Source organism: Ciconia boyciana, chromosome 18 (assembly GCF_034638445.1).
Source record: "Ciconia boyciana chromosome 18, ASM3463844v1, whole genome shotgun sequence".
Classification (NCBI taxonomy): Eukaryota; Metazoa; Chordata; class Aves; order Ciconiiformes; family Ciconiidae; genus Ciconia; species Ciconia boyciana.
In genome coordinates, this window is record NC_132951.1 from 10,332,563 (window position 1) to 10,349,021 (window position 16,459).

Below are 16,459 nucleotides of genomic sequence, written 5' to 3' on the forward strand. Positions count from 1 at the left end.
CCTCCTCCCTTCCCCATGTTGGCCCCCCCCGCCCCGCTCCGGCCCGGGCTCCACCCCACCAGGGCGTGCCCGCGCCGCATAAATTATGACAATGAGCGCCATCCGCCGCGGCTCCGATTGGCCGCCCGCCGCGGGATATGCAAATACGGGGGAGGGCGGGGTTTATGCTAACGGCCCCCCGTTCCCCGCTCGGCGGCGCGCGCGGATTGGCGGGAAGTGGCGGGTATGCTAATGACGCAGGCCCCGCCCCCCGCCGCCGGCGGGCCGCGCTATTGTCCGGCGGGGCCGGGCCGGGAGGCGGCGGCGGCCGGGGCTGGGCCGGGCCGGGGCCGGGGCCGCCGAGCGGAGCCGCCCAGCGCCGGGCGAGGGGGGCCCGGCCGGGCCCTCCCTGCAGGTGGGCAGCCGCGGGGCGCTCGCGGGGCAGCTGTTGCATGCGCGGGGCGGGGGGTGCCCCTCCAGCGGTGCCCCCGGGCCAGATGTGCCCCCCGGCTGTGCCCCGGCGGGGGACGGGGCTGGGGCCGGGCCAGGGCGCGGGACCGGCGCTGCGCGGCGCGGCTGCTCCCTGCGAGCCGCCCGCTGCGGCTGGAGGGAAGGAGAGGGCCCGGGGGCACCGCTGGGGGCACAGCTGGATGCGCAGCTGGATGCGCAGCTGGGGGCCCGCGGGGCTGGCCCCGTCCCGGGGGCCGCCTCCGGCACCCCCGGCTCTGCTGAGCCCGGCTCTGGCAGGGCTGGCTCGCAGCTGAGAGCCGGCCGGGGCCCCCTGGGCGGAGGGGGGGAACCCCCAGCCCCGCCGGGGTCCCCGCGGGCGAGGACGTGGGCCGGGAGGATGCGGGACGCGCCGCTGCGCTGCTTCTCGCCAGCACGTGTCCTGCCCACGCCGCCCCACGCCACCAGCGCCTTCGTGGCCCCAAGGCAACTTGTCAGAACTTTTCGTATTCCGGCGCTTCCTCACCCTCCGGGGCCGAGTCTGCCGCCCCGCCTGCGTGCGGGAGGTGCGGCCGGAGGGTTTCGGGAGGTTTCATCAGGCTGGCGTGGCCGCGGCCGCGAAGGGCGGCACGAAGCCAAGCCCGGGGCTCGCGCGGAGGTGGCGGGACACGAGGCCGTGCCGCTGCCTGCGGCTCCTGCGAGGAAGTTGCGAGGGCTGCCTTCAACTTCAGTTCCTCCTTTTATTTAAAGGGCAGCTTTGAGCGCACTCGGTCCCTTGAAGTTGGGCCGTGGGTGCCAGCCGGGTGCCGTGGGTTTCCCGTGCTCTGCAGCACCCTTTTGAAATGATCCAGGCAGGGCTGTTTTAAGGACTGAGCGGAGGGCGTAGCAGTCGATGCGCAGTTTACCCAAATGCAGCCCGTTGCTGGTTAACCCCGGCACAGGTTCCCCTTGCTGGCGGCTGCTCGGGGCCGGCTGCCCTCCCGCGTCCCCCGCCACCTCCCCCTGTCCTCTGTTAATAAGGGATCTCGGTGCCGCCGGCTCTGCCGCAGTGGCAGCTCTCTCCAGACGGGGATTAAGGCCGCCCTTGGCCGGCGTTACGGCCATCAGCAGCGCCGGCTCACCCCAGCTCCCACAGGTACGTCGGTGTACACCCACAGCTTTCCAGGGCAGGCCTTGGGGACAGCGCTGTCCCCAGGGAGGACAGGGCCCTGCATCGGGGACAGGAGGGTTCGTGTGCCGGAGAGGAGGCAGGAAAGCGGCCACGGGAGCAGCTCCCTGTCCCGCCGCGGGGCTTCGCTTCCGGGCAAGTGATGGAGGGAAGCTGCCGCCACAGGAGTTCAGTACCTCTCCGTGGGGATGTGCCAGCACGGGGGAGCTGGGGGGGACGTGATCCCTCCGGGCAGAGGAACCGAGGGGACGCGTGGGCTTTCGAGCGATGGTGTAGTGACAGGCATGCGTGCTTTCAGAGGACGAGGAGGGTTTGTCAGGCTCTTCCTCACTATGACTGTTTCTCCCTTGTTTTAAAGGGAAATAAGGCAAACTAAGAAAGCGACGTTTCCGCTTCTCTGCCCTCTTTCATGCTCATAAAACGGGGCTCTGTGGGCTTAAAAAAAAGGATTTCTAACCCAGGAATTCCTCCCTCCTGGAGTGCAGATGCCCCTTGCCAAGATTCAGCCTGAGGCCATTCTTCTGGCCTCTTCAAACCCCCCCAAAAGAGATGCTTTGGATGGCAGGGCTGACAAGCGGCTCCTGCTAGGGGCTTGGACAAAAAGGCGAGCTGAGGCGGGGAAGGGGAGCAGGGGGAAGCTGTGAAAGACCCACGCTCCCAAAAACCAGCCCTCCCCAGCCCTCCCCTGCAGGTCACCGGGACCAGACATCAGCCCCCGCTTGCTTTTAACCTCTCTTTTTAGACTCTCAAGCAGAAGAATGGATATTTTTATGCAGTGCATGTGCAAGCAGTACCCCCCTGCAGAGCCCTGAGCTGCACGGGGATTCAGGCTCCGAGCTTTTTAGGCAAAAAACCTGCGGTCGGAGGTCCCTGGCTGCAGGCGGGGCTGCTGGCGCTGCCTGTTTGCCCTCTCGGGGTGCTGGGGTGCAGACCCCTGCGGGGATGTGGGTGCCTGGCACCTCTGGGAGATGGGCCGCTCTCTGGAGCTGGGTTCGGGTTTGGAACTGGAGTTTAGGAAAATAAAATATCTGTCCTTTGCCCGGGGGGCGGGGGTTAAAGCTCCCCCCCCCCCGGGCAAAGGACAGATATTTTATTTTGGGGCACAGTGACGGCTATTCCCCATCACTCGGGGGATGTCGCCTTCGTGCCACGGGGATGGAGGTGGGGGGTTGGAGCCCCCCTCAACCTGCCTGCTCTGCCCAGGTTTGATGAGGCAGTGAAGGCAGAGTGACAGCGGCCCTGTGTGTGTCCCCCCCATGTCACCGAGCGAGCCTCTGGGGCGGGGGATGCGGCGTCTCCTTCGCTGTCACCACCGATAAACCCAAGTGCGGCGACGGGGCCTCGGCCTCGTTTGCGCTGCTGTTCCTCTGCCTCACGCATGCAATGAGTTGCGCGGTCTCAGTCCCGCACCTCCGTCTGCCCCGTGGGGGTTTGCGGGGCAGGGAGCAGGACAGGGACAGGATCACTGTGGCAGAGGGTGAAGCTGCCTGCAAAGGGGATCAGAGATTAGGAGCAGAGGGCAGGGAAAGGCAGAGGCAACCCTTCCTGCTTGCTGGCCAGGCAGAGACCTGGCAGCACTCACCGCTGCCCTGAGCAACCCCTCCCTCGTCTGAGCACCTCACCCCTGAGGCACAATTTGGGACAGCCCAGGCCAAGGAGCAGCGGGAGGAGAGGGGCTGAGGGTCTCAGGCAGGGCAGAGTACAAGGGTAAAAGACATTTTCTAGCTGAGGCTTTTAAATTTCCTTTTAGCTCTTTGTCTGATTGCCCTGATGCAAAATCCTGGCTTTCAAAGAGCAAGATTAAAAATATATATATATATATATACACACACGTACACACGGATTGTTTGCATTTGCATTGTGGTTCCTGAGTATGTAGCCACATCATTTTTCAAGCTTTTCCATGCTACCATAACAGCAAGCAACTCAAAGGGGAAAAAAAAATTCCAAGATTTTTCTCTCTTACCACCATGACCATTGGTGGAGGGACTTTCTGGGAAAGCGATAAATGTGGCTGGATTTGCAAGCAGATCCTGTAGTCTGCGGCTGCTGTGGGCAGTGCAGCCCGGGGGGATGCTGCTCAGAAATGGGGTGACAGCCGATGCGGTGCAGGTTAGGCATGATCCAGGCACCGGCCTGCCCAAACCGGGTAGGAAACGTTTTAACCCTTTTTGCCCTGAGACAACAGGACCCACAGGCTCCTCTCACCCACCGCCCACCCGCTGGGACCCCCCCGGCGCTGTGTTTGGGGCTCCTCGTCTCTCAGGGATGCTGCAGGGCTCGAGGTGGGTCGGGGGGCACCTTGGTGTGCTGCTTCTCCAGGCCGGGTTGCGAGCAAGGTCTCAGGGCTGGAAACATCCCAGCTCAGAGAAGGGCTAAAGCCAGAATCATTTTTTAGCTGCATTGAGCAGCCGCAGAGCCTGAAGCATCCCATGGGCAGCCGTATCCTCCCCGGCGGCAGGAGAAGCTGTGGAGCATCTCCAGGTGTGGAGAATGGAGTTGCCCAGCCAGCGTATGGGGAAATAAATCCTCGTGCAAACACGCCAGCAGGTTTGCAAGACCCTAAGGGATGCTTCGGGGTTTGCTCCCTGCCTGGAAAGCCCCAAGGATGCAGGCAGGCCTGGGAGCGCGCTGCTGCTGGTGCAGGGGTGATGCCCGAGGACCTTGATGCTGGGTGGCACCAGAAAATAACCTCCAAAACCCCACTAACAGTAGAATTTAAGCCAGGGAATTTGCAGATCTGAGACTTCAGAGTGGGATAGAGGACTTCTCCTGGAGCACGTAGGTACCATAGGTTTGCTCCTCATCACCACCATCCCCAAGCCAGCAGCACCCCAAAATCACCGCAGCACCCTCCGGTTAAATGCAGCCACCCCAGGGACCGTGCTGTGGTTTCATTAGCAGCCAGGAGCTCCTGCAAGCTCTCTTCTGCGTGCCACTAATTACACAGTAACGAGCTGGATTAATTGCCTGCCTGCAAATGTGCCAGGATGCACCGGGGTGCCTGGTTACCACTACGGCGTCCCTGGGGCTGCGAGGAGCATCTCGGGGTGGGGGCCAGGCGGACCCCATATCCCGGATTTCCAAGGGGGGGGTCCGCCTGGCTGAATTTTGGGGCTGTATGGCTGAATTTTGGGGCTGCTTGGCTTCCTGGAAGACCATCATCCTGATGTCTTTTGGAGGCTGCAGCTGCTGATGGTCCCAGTGATATCCCCCCCCATTTTTCTTTGGCGTTTTGCTCCAAATTGGATTAAAAAAATAAAGGTTTTGATGAAAAGGGGCGCAGGAGGAGGGTTCAGTCCCTGCCACGCAGGGCCCGATGGGGTTAAAAAATTTGCGGCCGTCTGCAAACTTGCAGGAAGCACCCGAGCATCATTTCCTACTTCTGCAAAAGCCCAGCTGCCCCGCAGGTGCAGGAAGGTTTTGGGGTGCTCAGAGGGATGCCGTTTCAGGGACCCCCAATGGGGTCATGGTGATGGGGATGTCCTGGGGATGCTGGTACAGGGTGAGTGTACCCTGCATGGGACCGGTTGCTCCTCCGCGCTCCAGCATGGGGTTGGGGATGCTGCGGGGTGGCCGGTGGTGCTCGGTATCAGCCATCAGCACGTGGGCAGCTGCCACCGCCAGCTCCCCATGGCCAAAACTGGGTTGCGGGGGGCTCAGATCCAGCTGAGGGGACATTGCCGGGAAAACCCCGTGGCCTTTCTCGCTACCCACCCCACAGTTAGGTTTTTGGCATCTGATGTCTCTCGAGCTGCCGCTGCGGCTCTGGGAACCCCGGCACACCGAGGAGCAGGGCGAGGGTGAGCTCCTGCTTTTAGGTCATCGGTGGAGTGAGTGTGCCGGGCCTCTGCTGCGATCCCTCTCGCTGTCAGACCCCCCGGAGCCAGAGGGGCCTCGGGGCGCTCCTGCCTCCCCCGGCACCGTCCTGCACCATGATGGCACTGGTGACGGTCCCCAGGCTGTGGCTGCCCGGCTGGGGTGACATCCGGAGGGTGCCAGCATGGGCTAGATGTCCCACAGTGCCCGCCCTGGGGGGGCGGAAAGCCTTTTGGGGTGGCCCTGGGGGGCTCCTTCCTCAGAGGGACCTCTGGGGACCATTGTGGCCATGGGAGACGTGGCAGCTCTGGCTTCATGGTGGGATGCGGGGAGGGTGGGGGTGGGGGTGCCCCGAGGGTGTCACCCCCTGTCATAGGGGGTTGCTCTTGTCCCCAGGGTCTGGGGGACAGGGAGAGCCCCTGCAGCAGAGGGGGACACCTCGAACAGAGCCCACGGTGTCCCACTGAGCGTCCCTCCCTCTCCCTCGGTCCCCGCCAGGACGCGGCAGCGATGATGTGACCTACATTCATGGCAAGGAGGTCCCCAGCCTGCTGCTGCCGCCGCTGCCGGGCCATGAAGCGGCACAAGTGACGGGGACGCCGTGCCCGCGGGCCATGGCCAGCTCGGCACCATGGCTGCGCTGGACACAAACAGAGCTGACGCGTTGGGAGGGAGAGGAGGAGGAGGAGGAGGAGGAAGACAACTTTGAAAGGCAGATGGACAAGGATGGGGTCATCGGCCTGGGGGAGGATGCCAGGAGCCCACCGTGGGGTGAGTCCTCCCCTCCCCGCTGCCCAAAGACCCTTGTGGGGGGGTCCTGAGTGTCGCAGGAGCTGCTGGAGCCGAGGGGGGCTGCGAGGGGGCTGGGGTCCCCGGCTGGCTGGCAGCAGCCCTGCGGCACTGGTGTTTTGCAGGCGACGGCGAGGACCTGGAGGAGGGGTCCCTGGTGGAGGAGGGGTCCCCGGTGGAGGAGGGTCACTGGCACCCGCGGCGGGACCTGGTGCAGGAGGACGAGGAGAGAGGCAGCTCCGGGGGGGACGAGGGGCCCTTTGGGGCAGAGAGCGATGGGGAGCCCTACCCTGAGCTCTCCTACGAGGGCCGGTGGGGCTCGGGGTCCAGCGGCAGCCCCGAGGCATTGCCGGACAGCCAGGCTCTCTGCCAGCCCCGCGGCTGCAGCACGGACGGCGGTGACACCTCAGGGCTGTCCGACACCAGCCCTGGCCCCGCCACCCCATCGCGCCGGCACTGGGGCTGGGACGTGGCCGGGGATGCCGGTGGGGGGCACGGGCAGGGCTGGACCCCGAGCCAGAGCCTCTTGCTGTGCCTCTCCACTGATGACCTCCACGATGCCACCAGCATCGAGCCTGTCCCCAAGCCCCAGCCAGCTGGGACGGGGCTGCTGGCCCCTGGCACCGCTGGCTTGGCACCCACCAGGGAGCCCTGGGGTGCTGGGACCCCCCCTGCACCCCAGCTGCACAACAGGTCCCGGGTGCCCAAGAAAGCGGGGCCCACGGTGCTGCCCCCCAAGCCTGGCCGGCAGGCGCGGTCCCTGAGCCCCCGGCGGCGGCACACGGGCGGCAAGGAGGCGAGGGATCCCTCGGGAACGGGCACCGGCACGGCCGACAGCAGCCGGTATGGCCGAGGGCGGCTCAACCACCCCCTGCCCGACCTCTCCAAGGTGGAGGCACGGGTGAAGTTCGACCAGAGCTACCGGCCACCGCGGGGCCGAGCCCTGCCCGCTCGCCCCAGGGCCCCGGGTGACCCCATCGGCTTCAAGTCCCCGGCCGAAATCGTCCGGGAGGTGCTGCTGAGCAGCGGGGAGGGGGTCCCCCTGCAGCCCCCCACCGCCGCTGGGCTGCCGCAGGAGTTCAGGTCCCCCAGGCAAGCCACCGAGCTGGTGCAGCAGCTCCAGGTAGGGGCCTTACTGGGAGGGGCTCCAGGGTGGGGGGACCAGGGGGTACAGGTGAAGTGGAGGTGTCACCAGCCCCATGAGCTGGCCCTGTCACCAGTGGGGGGGTTTGGTGCTGGGCACCTCTTCCCGGTCCTGCATGGGGGCTGGCGAGGGGGGAAGACCAGGCAGGGACGTGGGCAGTGCTCAGGGCGGGAGGCAGGGATGCTCGTGTCCCCCCCAGGATGCTTGTCCCCTGGGATGCCCTCCTGTCCACTGGGAGGAGAGGGAGGCTGTCCCTCTCCTGGGTGCTTTGGGGGGTGGGTTTCTGCACCGCAGGGTGTCCCCCACCCGTGGGAGCTCCCCCCTGGCCCCTCGTCCCCACCCAGGGATGCGTCCCTCCGTGCCACTTCCCCCTTTGCCACGCACCCCTCGGGCATCCTCCGAGCCCCCGTCCCCACGCCGGGTGCCGTCACCCACTGCGCGTCCCCTCCCCGCAGGACGACTACCACAAGCTGCTGACGAAGTACGCCGAGGCCGAGAACACCATCGACCAGCTCCGCCTGGGTGCCAGGGTGGGTGCTGGGGCGGGGGCGGGGTCCCTGCTCTGCCCCCCCCGTCCCCCCGTCCCCGGGGTTACTCGGGGTGTCTTCCTCCCCTGGCCCCGCTCTTCCTCCTCCTGGGGAGCAGCGGTTGAGCAAGCCCAGGGCGGGGGGGGGGGGGGAGAGTTTTCTGCAGCGGCTGCAGCGCAGGCGGGGCCGCCGTACCCTGACCCCCGCCCGGGGCTCCCCTCCGCCCCGGCCCCGGGGAGGCGGCTGTGCGGAAACGGCCCCGAAATGGCGGGGGCGGCGGCAGGGCACGCCGCCGAAATGGCAGGAGAGCGAACCGGCGGGACGGCCGGCGGAAGCGCGGCCCCGTGCCACCCGCGCCGCGGCGTGGGTGGGGAAACTGAGGCAGGGCCGGTGCCCCGGCTGTGCCCCCCCCCGCCCTCGCCCCCAGCTGCCTGCCGGCCCCGCGGGGGTGGGCGCCCTGAGCCCCCTCTCCCTGCCCCAGGTGAGCCTGCACGCCGACCCGCCGCGGCCCAGCCGCAGCCTCGCCGCGGGCACCGTGGGCACCGGCTGCCGGGCGGTGGCCTTCAGCATCCCGCAGGCCCGGACGGCGGCATTCGGCCCGGTCCCGGCCCCGGCGGCCCCGCCGGGTGGAGGTGGGTTGAACCGTGTTTTCCGGCCCGGCTCGTCGCCCTCCCGCTCGGGGTTTGGCGGGGATGTTCAGCCGAGGCCCCGCGCCCACGGCTGGGACGGCACCTTGTCCTCGTCTTTTCTTGCAGCTCCAGCCCCGGGACCGCCAGCCCGGGGGGGATCACCCCGGCCTCCTTCCCCCGCTCCGCCCGGGGGGGGCTGTCCCGCCTGCCCGGGGCCGTGCTGCTGCTGCCCGGGGACGCGGCTGACGCGGGCGCTGGCGGGACAGACCGACAAGCTGCAGGCGCAGGCAAGGCCGGGGCTGCGGTGAGGGGCTCGGGGGGCTGCGGTGGGGGTCGGGGGGCTGCGGTGAAGGGCTCGGGGGGCTGCGGTGGGGGTTGCGGTGGGGGGCTCGGGGGGGGGTGCAGCAGGGCTGGCTCAGCCCTTTCTCTCCCGGCCAGGTGGAGTCCTTCGAAGGCTGGATCCGGGCGGGGAGCCCCGCGCCCCGGGAGCAGCTCCAGGTGCGTCCGCCCCTTCCCGGCCCCCCAGCCCGGGGACGCGCGGCGGGGCCGGGGGGGCGCCGGGGCCCGGGGCCCGAGCGGGCAGGCCCGGACGCCGCCCTTGTGCCGCAGAGGTTTGGGAAGCTGAAGGATGCGCAGGATGCGCTGGAGCAGGCGTACCTGCGAGCCCGGCAGCAGCACCCGGGGGCCTCGGGGGGCTTCGATCCCGAGCGGTAGGTGCTCGGCCCCCACCGCCCCCTCCCCGCCAGCGAAGCCCCGGGCCCCGGTGCCGCGGGGTTCGGGGTCTCCCCGGCGCTGACGGGCCCTGTCTTGCAGCGCGGTGGAAGGGGAGATTTTCCGCCTGGGGCTGCGCCTGGAGGAGCTGAAGGAGCGGCTGGAGCCCGGGGCCGGGCGGCATCTCCCCCCGCAGCGCCCGGCCCGGCCCCGCTCCCCGCCGGCCCCTTCCCCGCCGCCCGCCGCCCGCTCCCCGCGCCCCGAGGTGAGCTGGGCAAGGCTGCGGGGGGCAGACGGAGCGGGGGGTGCAGAGATGCTGGGGCTGCGGCGGGGGCCGCGCTTCCCTGACCCCCGTCACTGCTCCCTGCAGAGCCCCGCGCTGGCGGAGGGACCCCGGGGGACAGCGGGGGACGGCGGGGCGGGGCGGGGGGGGCTGCCCCGGCCCCTCTGGCAGAAGCAGCTCCGAGCGGAGGAGGATTTCGGTGACCTGCTGGCGCAGTGAGTGCCCTCGCAGCGCGGGGGGTGCGTGGGCGGGGAGCGGCTCCCCAAAACCACCCACTCCTGCCTGCGGATCCCCCCCAGGTACAAGCACTTCAAGTCCGTGCCGGAGTCGCTGAGCTTGGAGCAGCTGAGCCTGGCAGGGAGCCCGGAGGAGGCGGATGGCCCTGCAGCAGGGGACGGTGGCCCCAGCAAGGTCCCCTGCAGGACACCGTCACTAGAGGAGGGGATCAACCTCGAGACCTCCCCCTTGTAAGTGTTGTGGGAGCATAAGTCCCCCAGGGACTTATGCAAGCGGGAGGTTTTACATCGCTGACATTGATAGGCTTCAGAGTTAACAGCCTCCATGGGAGAGCTGGCTGCACCAGGGCATTTCCCCTCCTTTGGGGTTGCTCTGCCCCATCGCTCATGCTCCATTCTCTCCCCGCAGGCATCCCCCGGAGAGGAGAGTGGCACCACTGCCCCCCGGGGAGCCTCCATGGCCAGGGGGGACACGGGGCCACCTGTTCCCGGCCACCACTGAGGAGCCACCGGCCGCAGCCAAGCCCCCCCTGGAGCTCCCTGAGCCACCACGGGCGCCCCTGTCCCGCCGCAGCAGCGGGGCAGGCAGCGCTCCCACCCAGCACTGGCCCCACAAGGTGACTCCTCCGGGACCGTGGGTCCCCATCAGCTGGCACCCTCGGACCCTCTCAAGGAGTCCTAGGGGTGCTCATCACCAATCCTGCCCCCCCCAAGCATCTGCAGAAGCAGCGCATCGTGTCACCGGAGACGGACAGCGGCTTCGTGGGCTCGGAGGCCAGCAGGGTGTCACCCCCTGTGCACACCCCCGAGCACCAGCCCCCCGGCAGCGGGTATGGCTCAGGGTCCCTGCCCTCGCCCCGCGGGGGGGATTCAGGGACATGGGCTGTTGGCTCTGTCTGGGGGGATTGGGGGTATCGAAGGGGAGCAGGGATGAGGTGAGAGGCAGCGAGGATGTGGGGAGCAGGGAGGGGATGCTCGGGGGGGGGGTTGGAGATGTGCAGGGTGGCCCATGGCTGGGGGACAAGCCATGGGGGCTTCCCACATGACCTGTCCCGTCCCCAGGACCCCTGGCTCACTGGGACCCTCCATCCCTGTCCCCGCAACCCTCCGTCCTCCACGGAAGAGAGAGGTGACCCCGCTTCCCTCCAAGACGGCGCTGATGAGCATCTACCCCGCGAGTGGGCAGGGCGGCATGGGGGGGCCCCGCCTGCCCCTCAGCACCCCCTCGCAGAGCAGCTCCCCCCCTCGCTGGGCCGAGAGCGCGGGCAGCGAGGCAGGACCCGACGGTGATGGCAGTGAGTAGGCAGCGTTTCAGGGAGGGAGGGACGTGGCCCCAGGGAGAGAGATTTGGGGGGGCCCTGGCTCTGCAGGTGCAGAAGGCCCTGGTTTATGGTGTTCCCCCAACCCCTTGGGGTGCTGGCCCGGGGGTGCCTCCCGCCTGCTGACTCTGCTCTCCCAGGTCTCTCCTCGCGGGGGGACACCCCCACGTCCCACGCTGCCGACCTCGGCTCACCGCGCCCTGCCTCCTGCCCGGCTCACACGGACTCGGAGGTGGAAGGCAGGAGTTGCGCCAGCGCCGGTGACCACCCCCCCACCATGGCCAGGGGCCCGGCCAGCCCCCCACCGTCCCCCAAAACATCGTCCCCCACCCCGCCGTCCCCTGACCTGCCGTCCCTCGACCTGCCGTCCCTCGACCCGGCTCACTGCAACCTGCTGGGCTCCCGCCTGGAACGCGAGTGAGTGTCTATGTACCCCACCCCGAACCCGGGCCGAAGCCTCCCCGGGTGACACAGGGACCCCACCAAGCAAAGTCCCCAAAGGCACCAGCACCTTCCGCTGGGCAGCAGCAGGTTTTCCCTTCTCGGAGAGCCAGGGCTGAGCTGGGACTGAGTCCTCCAGACTCATGACACGTGTGGGCTGGCTGAGAATGGACCCCAGCCCAGACAAGCCCCAGGCTCGGTTTTGAGGAGCATCGCAGCATGAGCTACTGGGTCCTGGCCGGTGGGGCTGGGGACAGGCGCGGGGTCCGGGGAGGACGGGGCTGCTCCCCCGCCCAGGACACCCAGCGGCAGCCAGCACTGTTGGGAGCCTTGGCTGGCTGCAGGCGCCCCTCACTGTGGCATCTGTCCTGCGGCAGCCAGGCCATCCGGGCACTGCAGGACGAGGTGTGGCGGCTGCGGCGGAGGCTGGAGGAGAGCCTGCACCGCTCCCGCAGCTATCCCGAGGGAAAAGCCGCCCCGCGTGCCACCCCAGCCAGGAGACAGTCGATGGCCAGCGGACCATCATCCCCCAAGGACGCAGCACGCTCGGGGTAGGTGGCAGGAGGGACCTGGGGAGGGGGGATGGCAGCAGCCACCCCTGGCTGGGGGCAGCACTGTGTCCCATGGGCGTGGGGACACCCCCAGCCCCAGCCTGTCCCATTTGTGCTGTGACCAGGGAGAGCCTGGGACCGGCAGCCTGGCCGTGCCGGGGTGGTGGGTTGGGGGGATGCTTGAGGGGACACTGAGCGGTCTGGGTGGTGACAGCGGCTCTGTCCCCTCCACAGGGAGCCGAGCCCCCCGGTGCAGCACAGGGCAGCCCCCGGGGTTGCACCCACGAGGAGGGGGAGGTCGGCATCGCTGCCCCGGGACAGGCCGGAGCTGGACCTCAGTAAGTGGCACCCCGCTGCGGTGGGGACAGAGGGGACAGCGGGGACATGTTCCTCCCTGCACTCTGCATCCCCTTCCCCAAATGGAGCGGGGTGCTGGTGGGACTGTGGGACCACGGGGACAGGGCAGGTCCTGGTGGCCCCATGGGACCCAGCGGCACTCAGCCCAGGGCCAGATCCTGCAGATCTGGGACCCGGACCCACCGGATCCCACCCCGCTTCCCTCTCCTCCGCCACAGCCTCCGAGTCGGACCCCTCGCCTGCCGGGCCCCAGGCCACCCCCTCCCCGCGGAAGAGCCCTGGGAACCTGCCGGGTGCGGTGACGTTTCGGGGACAGTACACAGGTGGGTGCCAGCGGCGGTCGGTGCTGGGGGCTGAGGGCGGTCACCCCTGCGTTGGGGTCCCCGGCCGCGCTCATGCTGGGTTTTGACAGGGACACGGTACCAGGCGGGGACACCGCGCACCGCCCCGGCACCCCGTAAAGAGCCGGACACCCCGGGGTGCCCCCGGTGCCACGGGAGCCGGACGCCGTCAGGTGAGTGGCCCCGGGAGCAGCCCCCAGCCCCTCCTGGCCTTCCCTAACGCCTGCTAACGGAGCTGCTAATGACTTGAATTCATTAACTACAGAGGCTCGGGGAAGGGGGAGTTATGACCCCACTCCCCGTGACTGGGGGCTCTCGAGCCCCCTGCCCTGGGGTGCCCTCCCCCCTCCTTGCGCTGGCTGCAGCCGCTGGTGTCACCGGGAGCAGTGGGAACCTGTCCCCAGCCCTGTCCTTTAGCTAAGGGCTAACCCAGCGCAGAGCTGGGCTCTGCCTGGAACTGAGCTGAACGCATGCAGAGTGCTCTGCAGACCCCCCATTTTGCAGACCCCACCCCATTTAGAAGAGCCCCCCTTTGCAGACTCCCCCTCCTTTTTTTGCAGACCCCCCCTTTTTGCAGACCCTCCTTTTCAGACCCCCCCTTTGCAACTGCCCTTGCAGGGAAAGGCCCCCGCGTTGTGTCCCAGCTGCTCCCCCAAACCGCTCTGCTCTTTCCAAACCGCCCTTGCTCGGTCTGCGCGGGGACGCTCCCGGACACGCTCGCTCCTCTCTCCGTAGGCGGCTCCGGGGCGGGCGATGCTGCGAGGCAGCCCCAGCACAGCACCCCGAGGAGGACGCGCTGCCCCACTTGCCGGGCACCCACGGGTCCCCCCGCGCCTGGCGGCAGGGATGGAGCCACACGCGGTGGGTGACGGGGGTGGCACGTGCTTGGCACGGCTCGTCCCTGCGTGGGGGCTGGGGTGGGGGGGACAGGGAACAACCCTCAGACCCCTTGGTGCAGCGCTGGCACGCTGCTTGGGGACAGAAGTGACAGCCAGCAGTGCCACCACCCGCTCCCCGTGTGCACGTGTGTTCCACCCAGCAGTGGCAGCCCAGCGTGGCACGGGGGGGACCCACCTGGGGCTGCTGCTTGGTGCACCCCCCTGGGGACATCTAACACCCCTGGGGACATCTGACACCCCCGGGACATCTAACTGCCTTCCTCCCCACAGCAGAGCATGGCCCCAGTGGCACGTCCCCCCCAGGCCCCCGTGTTGGTCCCCGAGCCGAGAAGCCGGAGCAGCCCGGACTTTGGTACTTGGCGGCCAGCCCTGGTGCCACCGCCGCCATCGGCTGCCTTGCGCCCGTCCCCCTCGTGCCTTACGCGCCCTCCGTGCTGTAAGGATGCTGCGTGGCGGGGGGGCTGCGGGGGTCAGCGTCTCCTGGGGCAGGAGGGTGAACCCGGGAGGGGCTGCGCCCACCCCAGGCACCCGCTGGTTTGCCCACGGAGCCCCGGCACCCGCGCGGCAGCCAGCTGGGAGCAGGGTCACGCAGCCCTCGGCTCCTTTGCGGGGGGGTCTGCGTGAGGGGGAGCGTGGGGAGATGGGTGCTGGGGGTTGGAGATGGATGAGGTGGGGGAGAGGGATGAAATAGAAGGCAGAGTGGAGGCACAGAGCCCCGGGGGGGCACAGCCCACGGAGCAAAGCTGAGCCCATGTCCCCTTCTTCTTCCCAGCTACTGCTCCCCAGCGGTACCTACCTCAGCCCCAGCCGTGGCCGGGGTCCCCCTCCTGCATGCCACGGGGCACTGGCGGGCAGAACATCCCCCCCGGCCGCCCGCCGCTGGCCGTCACCGCGGCCTGACCCTGGACCTGGATGAGCTGGAGGAGCTGAACCGGTCGCTGAGCTGGGCCGTGGAGGCTGCCCAGAACGTGAGGCTCACCACCACCCGCATGAGCCGGGCGCTGGCCACCGAGCTGAGCCGAGCGCGGGACCTGCGGGGCTCCTGCCTCTTCTGAGGGTCCCGCCGGCACCTGCCAAACCCTCCCTGCCCTCGGAGGGGGCAGGAGGAGGAGGACGGTCCCCCCGTCAGCATCCCCGCACTGGATGCTCCCTGCCAGATCTGGGGGCACCGGGGCTGGCGGCATCTCCATGGGGTCCTGCACCAGCTCCCATCCCACTCGCCCCGCACCTCCTGCGTCGCTTGTTCATCTGTCTGTCCATTTTCAGGACGACCCAAGGTGCAGGAGGGGGGGCAAGACGTGGGCAGAGATCTCCCGAGACCTGCACCGTCCCGCGGCACCCCGGGGTGCGAGCACAGCCCCGGCAGGAGGGCACCGTGCCCTGGGACCAGCGGGGTGGCCCCATGTCACCCAAGGCAGATGCCACCCTGAGCTGAGCACTTCTGGGGATGCTCTGTCTTTGTGTAGGTCCTACTGCAACACGGGCCGAGCCCCCGTTGGCAGCTGTGTTTACCTCCGTGCCTGCGTGGGCAGAAATACCCGCGATTCCCTATTCAGCCCCTTTCCCAGCCTTTCGGCATCCTCCGGGGGCTTGATGGCCGGGCTCAGCCCCCGCGGCCCCCTCCACCCTCGGCCCTGCCCTTCCACTTGAACCGAGCCAGGTCCTCCCTGGGAAAGCTCATCTTTTTGTGGTTTTATGTGAATTTTTCTTCTCCAAGGTAGCTAGCAAGCAGCTGAATCACTCTCTTAGGGCTGATCGGTGATATATAATGTGTGTGTGTGTGTGTATGTGTATCTATATATGTATCTATATAGATACATATATATGTTCTGGTTTTAATTTCCAGCATAATCCTTAGGGCATTTGTGGGGGGGTGGTTTTTGTCCGTCCCTGGATGTGCCCACCCACAGCGTCATCCGGGCAGAAAAAAAGAAGGATTTGGGGTTTTCCTGGGGATTGCCAAGGGCTCTGGGCTGGTAGAGGAAATACGGCCCCGTGAGACCGAGGCAGGGGCGATGGAGGGGGTCTGCAGAGCCCCTGTACCTCCAGGCTGGTTTTGGGAGGAGTTAATGCCTATTTTTTAGCACGATGGATGTGGAGAGGGCACAGCGCCTCGGGGGTGGGTGCTCTGCACCCCACAAACCCCGGGGGGACCCTCCAGCTGCACCCACATGGGACCTGCACCCTATGCCGCCGGGATGGGTCCGGCCAACCCCCCCCCGCTCCATCCCCAAGCATCTCTGCCCGCAGTGCCCCGGCTGTGTTTATGTGTAGGACCTACCTAAACTGCCCGTGTCAAATGTATTTATTTTTGAAATTTTTTTGGTTGTACAAAGACCCACGTTTGGGGGGGGGAATCGCTAATGCCCCCGGCGAGTTACTCAGGTCTAGAGCCTCCCCAAGCGCTTGCTAAGCCACTGAGCCCAGATCCTGCACCCAGCCCAGGGGGGACGGTGAGGGGCTGGGAACGGGGCTGCCCCTGCCCTTTGGGGGGAGGCGGGTGGGTTGGGGGCACCCGGGGGGATTTTAAAGAGGATTTATGTGTCTGTGGTTGAATCTGCTTGTACCTGTGTCCCAAGCGAGCCGATGGGCCAGGTCACGGCCGTGCTGGAAGCTGCGACCCCCAGCCCAGCCGGAGCACACAGGGAGCCTGTGGCTGTATTTATCCAAAACACAATAGCCAGGAGAAAAGATGATGGTTTTTTTTCCGTATCTCCTATTTTGTAATGACCAGCAGAGCCATTCGGATGGTATTTTGTACTAAGATAATCGCCTATTTTTGAATGAAATAAATGCGGTTGGTTGGCTTGTGGGTCTGT

The 16,459-nt window shown here is 67.5% G+C and overlaps 1 protein-coding gene across 1 annotated transcript; it reads left to right on the top strand.

Annotated features, from left to right (window-relative positions):
* The first annotated feature begins 225 nt into the window (after nt 1–225).
* AKNA (AT-hook transcription factor) lies at nt 226–16,446 on the top strand. The gene is made up of 22 exons (XM_072883470.1): nt 226–394; nt 5,912–6,184; nt 6,328–7,325; nt 7,802–7,876; nt 8,355–8,505; nt 8,629–8,789; nt 8,941–9,000; nt 9,112–9,212; nt 9,316–9,478; nt 9,584–9,711; nt 9,796–9,963; nt 10,142–10,349; nt 10,447–10,562; nt 10,795–11,027; nt 11,192–11,468; nt 11,870–12,043; nt 12,278–12,381; nt 12,619–12,723; nt 12,813–12,914; nt 13,477–13,602; nt 13,911–14,076; nt 14,413–16,446. The coding sequence occupies exons 1-22, from the start codon at nt 226–228 to the stop codon at nt 14,693–14,695; spliced, it is 4,341 nt and encodes a 1,446-aa protein (XP_072739571.1). The 3' UTR covers nt 14,696–16,446.
* The last annotated feature ends 13 nt before the right edge of the window (nt 16,447–16,459 follow it).

What these genes read in the sequence shown, in the direction of transcription:
- AKNA (XM_072883470.1), top strand. Translation starts at nt 226, where the DNA reads ATGCTAATGACGCAGGCCCCGCCCCCCGCCGCCGGCGGGCCGCGCTAT. An exon ending in AGCTCCGCCTGGGTGCCAGG is followed by an intron (nt 7,877 to 8,354) that starts GTGGGTGCTGGG and finishes TCCCTGCCCCAG; the next exon opens with GTGAGCCTGCACGCCGACCC. An exon ending in CACCAGCCCCCCGGCAGCGG is followed by an intron (nt 10,563 to 10,794) that starts GTATGGCTCAGG and finishes TCCCGTCCCCAG; the next exon opens with GACCCCTGGCTCACTGGGAC.